At 43.1% G+C, this 12,538-nt stretch overlaps 1 protein-coding gene across 1 annotated transcript in view; it reads left to right on the top strand.

Annotated features, from left to right (window-relative positions):
* The window catches only part of clu (clusterin), a 36,715-nt gene extending 27,473 nt beyond the window's left edge, over nucleotides 1–9,242 (top strand). The window contains exons 7-9 of the mRNA XM_070885368.1: nucleotides 1,780–2,000; nucleotides 6,899–7,116; nucleotides 9,047–9,242. Coding sequence (XP_070741469.1) covers nucleotides 1,780–2,000; nucleotides 6,899–7,116; nucleotides 9,047–9,056 — 449 coding nt within the window. The 3' untranslated portion in view covers nucleotides 9,057–9,242. The remainder of the gene's footprint in view (nucleotides 1–1,779; nucleotides 2,001–6,898; nucleotides 7,117–9,046) is intronic.
* Nucleotides 9,243–12,538: the final 3,296 nt, after the last annotated feature.

Here is a 12,538-nt window from a genome sequence, read left to right on the forward strand (position 1 = left end):
CTTTTCCTATTAAAATGTATTTTGTAATACCTTAAATTAAATTCTTCTTGTGAGATACTGAGGTGTTGCCAGGGTGATGGCTCCTACATTAAGGAACAGGTGGAGATGAAGGGAAAGATAATTGCTCTGAACAAAATTGTCTATCTGCTACATTATTAGCAGTACTTCATGTCTGTTTATGTCCATGCAATTGCTGTGTTTTGCATCTCAAACTATTAAGCATATCCATCCATTTTAAGTTGTGGGAGGAAAGAAAATAACTTGAGAATTAAGATCCTTGGTAAACATTCATCAAAACCATAAAAATAACACAAACCTATATTTCAAATCTCTCAAGTATCTGAGTCAGAAGCTCGAATGTGATCTAATGTGGAGTGATAATTACATAGCATATCACAGACCTTTCCTTTCTCAGCTCAGGGGCCCATGATTTACCACAAATCTCTGAAATCTGTTCTAAGGAAGAATTATTTCCAGAGCAGTATCTATAAGCCAGATAGAATTAGTGCTTAGCTGCTAGTTATGGTATACTCAGCTAGTTATTATTTTAGTATTGTTATGGACCCATTTTGTGGTAGTAGTAAAATAGAAAAAATAATTTGGATGAAGACTGATGTTAAATGCTACAAGCTATATATTTATAGAAAGATACAGGGAAAGTGCAGGGAAATTAGATTAGAGTAAATGAGCAGAACTGTCCAAGGCCCTGCACCACCAGTTGGGCCTCGCATACAGTGAGCGATTTATCCTAAAATCATGAAGGCATTGTTCAGGATTTTCTGCCCCTTGCATGGATGCCCATCAAGCATTACCTTGTTGGAGGTACCATCTTTTGGGCGAATCACTAAATCATCTATCTGCCTGCTCAGCTGCATGTAAAAGATCTCATGGCACAATTCAAAGAAGAGCAGGGGAGGTCAACCAGCGTTCTGGCCAGCATGTATCCCTCAACTAATAGAATCATTTTCCCATTGCTGTTTGTGGGAGCTTGCTGTGTGCAAATTGACTGCTGCATTTGCCTATCTAAAAATCCAATGTCCTGACATGAAAGGTGCTATACCAAAATATTTAAAATAGTAAATCTATAATGAACAATTCATTTCCTATTAAAGGTATAATCTAATGTTCATGGATGGACTGGAAGGGAGCAATATGTTGGAACATAAATGAAGAATGAAAACTAGAATGTTTAAAGCAACAGGGAGTAGTTGAGGTGAATAGTATAGATGCATTTAAGGGGAAGCTCGATAAGCACATGAGGGAGAAGGGAATGGAGGGTTATGTTGATAGTTAGATGTTACAATGATTAAGAAAAAAGATAATTAGGTGAAAATTAATAAATTCAAGCCAGAAAAAGCAATCTAAATAAATAGAAAAAAATGTTAATATAAAAGAAAATTCCTCTACTAATCCTGATTCTGTTTGTTATAAACAGAACATCAAAAAAAATTGCAGGGAGCAGTTCTGACCTACCCTATTTTAAAGTACCCATAATCGGAAACCACGGAATTATGTAGCGAGTTGATTGAAAGGAAATTTACGCCATGCAATGACAAGATTTTTTTAAGTTGCTTATAGTTATAGAGGAGGCCCTTTCTTCTTTCAGACATATGCCCAGAAAGTTCTTTCATCCTGCTAACACCCTACGAGTTTCCAAATTAGACATTAACAAAGTAGAATTGTGAACAGTCACCCATCTATTAATAATAAGCAGCATGACGTTATTTTAATGATTGGGATTTTTCTATGACTCATTTGTTTTTCTCTTCCTCATTTCAGAGTGTTTTGATATGGATCACAGACCTTTACGGAAGGAGTTTGAAGAGGCTATCAGCAGGGCAGAACATTTTACAAAGAAATACGATAATCTAATGAAAGAATTTCAGCACAACATGGAAAATAACACTAAGAAGTTAGAGATGCTGAACAAACAGTTTGGATGGGTGTCTAAACTAGCAAATTTTACACAAAGCCCAGATGGATTATTCCAAGTTAGAGCTGTAAGTTTGAAGGACATTTACACATGACAGGGGTGTCCAACATTTCAAAGCTCAAAGCTGGGAAAAACAGTTGTATATCAACAGAGAGCAACATGCTTTAAACAAAGGTGTAGATTTTCTGGTCCCTAAAAGCAGTTGCGCAGGAGCAAAACAGGTGCTGGGGATCCAAATAATCGGACTAAGAGCTATAGAGGGCAGCGTTCTATGCCCAACCATCTTCAGCTGCTTCACCAATGACCTTCCCTCCAAGGTCAGAAGTGGAGAAGTTCACTGATGATTACACAGTTCAGTTCCAGTCGCAATTCCTCCGATAATGAAGCAGTCCGTGCCCACATGCAACAAGACCAGGACAATGTCCAGGCTTGGGCTGATAAATGGCAAGTAACATTCACGCCACACAAGTGCCAGGCAATGACCATCTCTAACAAGAGAGAGTTTAACCGCCTCCAGCTCCTGACAGTTGGAGCTGAGGGTGGATTTACTCTGGAGCATCCACAATGCTGAGAATGACGTGAGTAGCACATGTAGCGAGTTGGTCTTACCGCAGGTGAAGGGTCCACAGCCAGCTAGGGAATGGAAGACCAGCAGGAAGAGCAGTGCAAGGAAGGTAGTGAAGGGGTCCCCTGCGTTCATACCCCTGAAAAACAGATACACCGCTTTGGGTACTGTTGAGGAGGATGACTCATCAGGGGAGGGCAGCAGCAGCCAAGTTCATGGCACCGTGGCTGGCTCTGCTGCACAGAAGGGTGGGAAAAAGAGTGGGAGGGCTATACTGATAGGGGACTCTATTGTAAGGGGAATAGATAAGAGTTTCTGCGGCCGCAACCGAGACTCCAGGATGGTATGTTGCCTCCCTGGTGCAAGGGTCAAGGATGTCTCGGAGCGGCTGCAGATCATTCTGGAGAGGGAGGGTGAACAGCCAGTTGTCGTGGTACATGTAGGTACCAAGGATATAGGTAAGAAGCGGGAAGAGGTCCTACAAGCTGAATTTAGGGAGCTAGGAGTTAAATTAAAAAGTAGGACCTCAAAGATAGTAATCTCTGGATTGCTACCAGTGCCACGTGCTAATCAGAATAGAGGGAGCAGGATATTTAGAATAAATACGTGGCTTGAGCAGTGGTGCAAGAGGGAGGGATTCAAATTCCTGGGACATTGGAACCAATTCTGGGGGAAGTGGGATCTCTACAAAAGGGACAGTCTGCACTTGGGCAGGACTGGAACCGATGTCCTGGGGGTAACATTTGCTAATGCAGTTCGGGAGTGTTTAAACTAATATGGCAGGGGGATAGGAACCTATGCAGCGAGATAGGGCGAAGTAATATGGAGTCAGAAACAGATTGTAGAAAGGTAAAAAGCAATAGTGGAAGGCCGAGTAAACAAAGGCAAGACACAAAAAGGGCCACTCTACATCATAATTCTAAAAGGACAAAGGGTGTTAAAAAAACAAGCCTGAAGGCTTTGTGTCTTAATGAAAGGAGTATCCGTAATAAGGTGGATGAATTAACTGTGCTAATAGATGTTAACGGATATGATGTGATTGGGATTACGGAGACGTGGCTCCAGGATGATCAGGCCTGTGAACTCAACATCCATGGGTATTCAACATTCAGGAAGGATAGAATAAAAGGAAAAGGAGGTGGGGTAGCATTGCTGGTTAAAGAGGAGATTAATGCAATAGTTAGGAAGGACATTAGCTTGGATGATGTGGAATCTATATGGGTAGAGCTGCAGAACACCAAAGGGCAAAAAACGTTAGTGGGAGTTGTGTACAGACCTCCAAACAGTAGTAGTAATGTTGGGGAGGGCATCAAACAGGAAATTAGGGGTGCATGCAATAAAGGTGCAGCAGTTATCATGGGTGACTTTAATATGCATATAGATTGGGCTAACCAAACTGGAAGCAATACGGTGGAGGAGGATTTCCTGGAGTGCATAAGGGATGGTTTTCGAGACCAATATGTCGAGGAACCAACTAGGGGGGAGGCCATCTTAAACTGGGTGCTGTGTAATGAGAGAGGATTAATTAGTAATTTCGTTGTGCGAGGCCCCTTGGGGCAGAGTGACCATAATATGGTGGAATTCTACATTAGGATGGAGAATGAAACAGTTAATTCAGAGACCATGGTCCAGAACTTAAAGAAGGGTAACTTTGAAGGTATGAGGCGTGAATTGGCTAGGATAGATTGGCGAATGATACTTAAGGGGTTGACAGTGGATGGGCAATGGCAGACATTTAGAGACCGCATGGATGAACTACAACAATTGTACATCCCTGTCTGGCGTAAAAATAAAAAAGGGAAGATGGCTCAACCGTGGCTATCAAGGGAAATCAGGGATAGTATTAAAGCCAAGGAAGTGGTATACAAATTGGCCAGAAATAGCAGAGAACCCGGGGACTGGGAGAAATTTAGAACTCAGCAGAGGAGGACAAAGGGTTTGATTAGGGCAGGGAAAATAGAGTACGAGAGGAAGCTTGCAGGGAACATTAAGACGGACTGCAAAAGTTTCTATAGATATGTAAAGAGAAAAAGGTTAGTAAAGACAAATGTAGGTCCCCTGCAGTCAGAATCAGGGGAAGTCATAATGGGGAACAAAGAAATGGCAGACCAATTGAACAAGTACTTTGGTTCGGTATTCACTAAGGAGGACACAAACAACCTTCCGGATATAAAATGGGTCAGAGGGTCTAGTAAGAAGGAGGAACTGAGGCAAATCCTTATTAGTCGGGAAATTGTGTTGGGGAAATTGATGGGATTGAAGGCCGATAAATCCCCAGGGCCTGATGGACTGCATCCCAGAGTATTTAAGGTGGTGGCCTTGGAAATAGCGGATGCATTGACAGTCATTTTCCAACATCCCATAGACTCTGGATCAGTTCCTATCGAGTGGAGGGGAGCCAATGAAACCCCACTTTTTAAAAAAGGAGGGAGAGAGAAAACAGGGAATTATAGACCAGTCAGCCTGACATCGGTAGTGGGTAAAATGATGGAATCAATTATTAAGGATGTCATAGCAGCACATTTGGAAAGAGGTGACATGATAGGTCCAAGTCAGCATGGATTTGTGAAAGGGAAATCATGCTTGACAAATCTTCTGGAATTTTTTGAGGATGTTTCCAGTAGAGTGGACAAGGGAGAACCAGTTGATGTGGTATATTTGGACTTTCAGCAGGCTTTCGACAAGGTCCCACACAAGAGATTAATGTGCAAAGTTAAAGCACATGGGATTGGGGGTAGTGTGCGGACATGGATTGAGAACTGGTTGTCAGACAGGAAGCAAAGAGTAGGAGTAAATGGGTACTTTTCAGAATGGCAGGCAGTGACTAGTGGGGTACCGCAAGGTTCTGTGCTGGGGCCCCAGCTGTTTGCATTGTACATTAATGATTTGGATGAGGGGATTAAATGTAGTATCTCCAAATTTGCGGATGACACTAAGTTGGGTGGCAGTGTGAGCTGCGAGGAGGATGCTATGAGGCTGCAGAGTGACTTGGATAGGTTAGGTGAGTGGGCAAATGCATGGCAGATGAAGTATAATGTGGATAAATGTGAGGTTATCCACTTTGATGGTAAAAACAGAGAGACAGACTATTATCTGAATGGTGACAGGTTAGGAAAAGGGGAGGTGCAACGAGACCTGGGTGTTATGGTACATCAGTCATTGAAGGTTGGCATGCAGGTACAGCAGGCAGTTAAGAAAGCAAATGGCATGTTGGCCTTCATAGTACAGGGGCAGGGAGGTATTGCTACAGTTGTAGAGGGCCTTGGTGAGGCTACACCTGGAGTATTGTGTACAGTTTTGGTCTCCTAACTTGAGGAAGGACATTCTTGCTATTGAGGGAGTGCAGCGAAGGTTCACCAGACTGATTCCCGGGATGGCGGGACCGACATATCAAGAAAGACTGGATCAACTGGGCTTGAATTCACTGGAGTTCAGAAGAATGAGAGGGGATCTCATGGAAACGTTTAAAATTCTGACGGTTTTAGACAGGGTAGATGCAGGAAGAATGTTCCCAATGTTGGGGAAGTCCAGAACCAGGGGTCACAGTCTAAGGATAAGGGGTAAGCCATTTAGGACTGAGATGAGGAGAAACTTCTTCACCCAGAGAGTGGTGAACCTGTGGAATTCTCTACCACAGAAAGTTGTTGAGGCCAATTCACTAAATATATTCAAAAAGGAGTTAGATGTAGTCCTTACTACTACGGGGATCAAGGGGTATGGCGAGAAAGCAGGAATGGGGTACTGAGGTTGCATGTTCAGCCATGAACTCATTGAATGGCGGTGCAGGCTCGAAGGGCCGAATGGCCTACTCCTGCACCTATTTTCTATGTTTCTATGACATCCATCCAAGACAAAGCAGCCCACTTGATTGGCATCTCATACACCACCTTAAACATTCACTCCCTCCATCACCGGTGCAGCGTGGCTGCAGTGTGTATCATCTACGAGGTGCACTGCAGCAACTTGCTAAGGCATCTTCAACAGCACCTCCCAAACCCGCGACCTGCACCACCTAGAAGGACGAGGGCAGCAGGCGCATGGGAACACCTCAAAATGACAAATCCCTTTTTTTCCAATTAATCTCTCCTGCCTTCCACCCTATCACAGACCTTCCCTTTTGTTCTTTCCTCCCCTCCCCCCTACCTTTCCCTGCCCCTGTACTTGCTTAAAACCAGTTCCATCTGCAACTTTTTCCAGTTTTGATGAAAGGTCATTGACCTGAAACATTAACTCTGTTTCTCGCTCCACAGATGCTGCCTGACCAGCTGAGTATTTCCAGCATTTTCTGTTTTTATTTCAGATTTCCAGCATCCGCAGTATCTTGCTTTTATATTGGCTGTATTTCTAATCCGTTAGCTTGTGCACAGCTGAAGTGACTTGCATCCTTTCCCCTCCCCCAGGTAATGTCAAGATCCCAAAACAACGACGGTCCATCCAAAGATCCCGACACCACGGTTACTGTCCAGATCTTTGATTCGTCTCCATTGACTTTCATGGTCCCAGGTCGGATCAACTGGGAGGATCATGAGTTCTCAGAATGGCTGGCCCAGCAGGCATTGGACCACTACAATGAGAACAAGATGTTAGAAGGCCTGCCAGATCATAAGCTGGAGACCATGTGAGTATCACTGTTACTTAAAAATGACACATTCTCAGCCGGTACAGAGTGTAGACCGGGAAAATCAGCCTTGTTTATTTAAAATTCGTTCGTGGAATGTGGGCATAACCGGCAAGGCCAGCATTTATAGCTCATCTCTAATTGCCCTTGAGAAGGTGGTGGTAAGCCACCTTCTTGAGAACTGAGTGGCTTGCTAGGCCATTTCAGAGGGTAGGTAGGCGTCATTGCTGTCTGCCTGGAATCACATATAGGCCAGGCTGGGTAAGGACGGCTGATTTCCTTCCCTACAGGACATTGGTGAACCAGATGGATTTTTACGACAATCCAGCGGTTTCATGGTCATCTGATAGTAGCTTTTTATTTCAGATTTATTTAATTGAATTTACATTCCTAAGCGGCTGTGGTGGGATTTCAACTCACGTCTCTAGATCATTAGTTCAGGCCTCTGGATTACAAGTCCAGTAACATAACCATTATGCTACCATACCCGGTTGGTTGCTCATCTACACCTCATAGTTGTCAGTTGTAGATCGATGTTGGTGGAAACCTGGTCGAAGCTGATATTGGCCAGCAGAAATAAAATAGCTTGCGTAAAAACACTTGCTGTCCTTCTTTTGTTAATCTGAGGATGTTTTAGATCAGACATTTTCATACTGCAACTCTTGGGGACCAGAGCTGACCTGCTAGTTCTGCATGCTAACTGACCCGCACTATTTCTGATATGAAACTGCTAATGTAATCACTAGGTTGACTGTGGAGTAATGTCGCATTCGCTGTTTGTAAACACAGATACAATTTGATTCTTTTTCTGCATCTGGATATTCATGAAGCTCAGTCATCATGGATACCTGGAGAGAGATTTTCTGAGCCACAAATAGAATCGTAAAAGTTCTGTATTTCAGCCTGCAGTAATAGATAACTTAGAACTCATTGCTAAGGCTTATCATTCTATCATCTTCCTAGGAGACTATTTTCCTCTGCCAACCGCTCCAGAAACTCAGCGACCGGCAGACAATTAAAAAAAATCTCTCGTCTATTGGCTACCCGACTCAATTTTCAAGGGAATGCATGAGTGCAGCTGTGCAGCTGGCCCTTCAAAAATCAACCATGTGATGCCCGACCCTCCATGGCCCTCCCCTGGGATCACTTCCCCACTCTTTTTACCTACCTTCAGCTCTACACAGGAGCAACTGGATTTTCGGCCCTCTCCAATCAGTGAGCTGCTTATAATGCGTGAGCAGCTCACCTTCAATATGGAAATTAGGCCCGACCATCCAAATTGGTTGGGCCTCAGACCGATTCTATCAGATGGGTTACGAGCTTTGCACCGCCTACCTCCTGCCTGATAGAATTGGTCACCCAAAAATTGCACCCACTTTATTCTCTCTGATGTCCCCAATTTTTTTCTCACACCATGTTCTCTTTTGCGCTGCTTAAGTTGTTTCACAGCATGAACTGATGAACTGCTAAGCTATTAATACGTTTACATGACTGAATCTGAGTGCACAATTGATGCACTGTATTCCCTCCAAATTCACGTGCCTCTCAGGAAATGTATTGCCGCAAGCATGTAGAGTTTTATTTTCCAGAGGCCCTATCTCATAACTGATTCGCATAATTGAATGCTGCTCAATGCCAAGGATATTTCTTAATGATTGCTTGTGCTTCCATAGCATTCATTTGCACAGGCCTGATACATTTCTCCACAAAAGCCTTACCCAAAATCTGCACCAGTTTCACAAGAGGGGCAAACTGTGGTCTTTATTTTCCTATAGTAAGTTCAGTATTTGATATGATTGTTGTGTAAAATGTGACTACATTATTGCCTCTTCTGAAGTTTGGTAGAACATTTAGTTCGATTGTACACGACCGCTTAACAAAATTTAAATGTTAGAAAATTTGCAAATAACCCTTCTTTATTCTTTTACAGAGAAGCATGATGCGAATAAGTTCTCGCTTTACCTGCTTTGAAGACTACTTCCATAAACCTTATTGTATAGCAAATAGGTTTATAGCACAAAGCTACTGAAAATCTCTCTGCACTAATGTATTGCTGGCAGACTGCACTAATCTGAAATCCCTTAACATGAACTACTAAATAAATGCAATTGTATGCAAAACAAAAAGATTTGTGTCTTTCATTGACTTTTAAATGTAGCTCCTTCACTTAGGATTTTATGAGTGTAACAGGAGCTGCTAGCTCCAGGCACTCTGAGCAGTTTTAAGTCTGTAATGATCGATAGGGCGGGAACTGCGCCATTTCACAGTTTCTCTGCAAGGGTGTCCACAAAGGGTGGGGGGATTGGAGAAACAACTCCAACTCTTTCATGAGCGCTTGGGGGGAGAGGTGGGGGAGACATTTTTTTCATTTTATTTACATAATTCAATTGAGAAAGAAAGTGATTCAGGAAAAGTTTGGAGAATCAACTCAGAGAAAGAGGTCTCTTCCGAGACCGAGGGAGAGATGGGCACCACTGATGGTCTTTGCTTTATTTTTAATCCAACACCATCCAAACATTTGCTAAATGTGATAATTTTTTATCTTAAAATATTTTGTATTCACTTATTTTAGATGCAACAAGTTATTATTCAAATAAACTTTGTTATTTGTGGCCCAAATTATTGTATTCCTCCTCCTTATGTAATTCCTGTATTGGACTGCACAGTCACCTAAGAACTCACTTTTAAAGTGGAAGCAAGTCTTCCTCGATTTCGAGGAACTGCCTATGATGATGATGTCTCCCATAAGAGTGGAACCAGATGAGGACAGTCCCACTCAGCTTGACAATGGAGGAGGGGCATTGGAGGAGGATGGCTGCAGACCGGTCGAGAAGGATGAAGAGGGATAGCTTACCACGGTCAGTCACATAGGATGTAATTTGTGACTTTGAATAGGGCCTTTTCAATGCTGTGGCAGGAGTGAAAACGTGATCAGAGAGGTTTAAACATGGAGTCGCGGGTAAGATGGGCACGGATTTGGGAGATGACAACATGTTCGAGGACTTTGGATGGAAAGGGAGGTTGGTGATGGGGTGGACAGAGAGTTCAAGGATGGGCTTTTTGAGAAGGGGGTGATGATGTCAGATTTGAAAGGGAGGGGGACAGTACCTGATATTGGGACCAGGAAGGGAAGTTAGGTGATTAGTAGTATAGTGGGAATGGAGTCAGGAGAGCAGGAGGTGGGGCTCATGGGCACTCACAACACCTGTGGTTGTATGAGCATAGGTTTTAATGTTGGACTAACCCAGTATTTGACTTCAACCAGACCAAAAATGTAGCAACACAGAGCAGGTGCTAACTGGAACTGTAGCTGCTTTCTTCTAGTATGATTACACTATAGATCCTGAAATTAAATTTGTACATCACTCTAGCTTCTATATTATTTGTTCAAGCCAAGACAGAATCACAATAAGGAATCCAAATCATTTAGCACCATTTTGAGTTACAAATATTGGATACTGTATCTTAAATATGGCACCCACAATGACCAAATAGTGCAACAATTGGGAAAAAAGCAGGTTTATAATGAAACAAATCAAACAATAAAAGCTGTATACTTAGCAGGATATATGCTGTGAGTTTGTAAGGTACATATGAATCAATGCCAGGAACAGACTCAATGCACTTTCTTTGGTTCCTCCGACTCAAGTTCTTTGGCTTTTTCCACCACAACAAAAAAAATCATGCGGCAGCAGCTTAGGTTTCCATGAGCCTGAATCACTGTAATCTGAAATAGTCCTCTTTAATACAGGACAGCTACATTAGCATTAGACATGTGTATTGTGAGCTTGTAAGAACCATCTTGAGGGATGCAACAAGCAGCCACTTGGAACGACCTGGATTTTTGTGAAATGACCAAGATTAACTAGCTAATCAGATACACACAATAGCAAAGTTAATGGATACTTATCAGATCACCGGATAAATGGTGATGTAATGGTGGAGTCCAATATCTAATTAGTTTTGAGTATCAACAATTCTGGAACCACTGAAGATGAAGGAAGGAGAATATTCTTTTAAAATTGGACAATTTTTGAGTTTGTAATTTTCATTTTGTCCCATTGAAGAAAAGTTAAAAGATGCAACATGCTTAATGCTCAGGAAGAAACTGCTGCAATAACCACTTCAAAATTGAAAACGGCAAAACTATCAAATTTCAGGCCATAAAGAGGTCAACCGAAGTTCCTTCAAGTCAGCCTGCTTTGGTAATTAAATTAGAAGTTGCTCATTAATTTAGCCAGCTTGTAGTGGTTGCCTGGAGCAATTCAGCTAGGTTATTGAAGTGACTCAGCAAGACAGATGCCGCAGTCAGGAACTCCCAGCACAGGGCAATGCTCGCAGTAGCCAATTTTCCACCACTTAAATTAATGAATGCGACCATGAAACTACCGGATTGTCGTAAAAACCCATCTAGTTTACTAATGTTCTTTAGTGAAGGGAATCTGCCGCCCTTACCTGGTCTGGCGTATATGCGACTCCAGACCCACAGCAATGTGGTTGACTCTTAACTGCCCTCTGAAATGGCCTAGAAAGCCACACAAAGAAGTATACTAAGAATAAAACTGGACGGACCACCCGGAATCGACATAGGCACCGGACACGACAAAGGCGCACTCAGCCCAGTCGACCCTGCAAAGTCCTCCTCACTGGGAACTTGTCACACCTGCAGGACAGACCAGAGGTGACAGAACAGAGGAAGTGGCCTTGGGAGTACTCAACATTGTCTCCAGACCCCATGAAGTCACATGGCATCAGGTAAAACATGGGCAAGGAAACCTCTTGCTGATTACCACCTAACACCCTCCCTCAGCTGATAAACCAGTACTCCATGTTGAACACCACTTGGAAGAAGCACTTGGGATAGCAAGAGCAGAATGTACTCTGTGGGGGAATTCAATGTCCATCACCAAGAGTGGCTTACTACTGACCAAGCCCTGCAGGACTTAGCCCCCAGACTGGACCTACATCAGGTGGTGAGAACGAAGACGAGGAAAAAAAACGCCAATCTACCTGTCGCAGATGCATCTGTCCATGACAGCTTTGGTAGGAGTGACCACTGCACAGACCTTGTGGAGACAAAGTCCCGTCTTCGCACTGAAGACACCCTCCATCGTGTTGTGTGGCATGACCACTGTGCTAAATGGGAAAGATTCAGAACAGATCTAGCAGCTCAAAACTGGACATCCATGAGGCGCTGTGGGCCATCAGCAGCAGAATTCTATTCCACCACAATCTGTAACCTCATGGCCCGGCATATCCCTCAATCTACCATTACCCTCAAGCCAGAGGATCAATCCTGGTTCAATGAGGAGTGTAGAAGAGCATGCCAGGAACAGTATCAGGTGTACCTAAAAATGAAGTAGCAGCCTGGGGAAGCTGTAGCACTTTTTATGCATCAACAACACTTTACATAGGAAAAGGA

This window comes from Pristiophorus japonicus, chromosome 7 (assembly GCF_044704955.1).
Source record: "Pristiophorus japonicus isolate sPriJap1 chromosome 7, sPriJap1.hap1, whole genome shotgun sequence".
Taxonomy (NCBI): Eukaryota; Metazoa; Chordata; class Chondrichthyes; family Pristiophoridae; genus Pristiophorus; species Pristiophorus japonicus.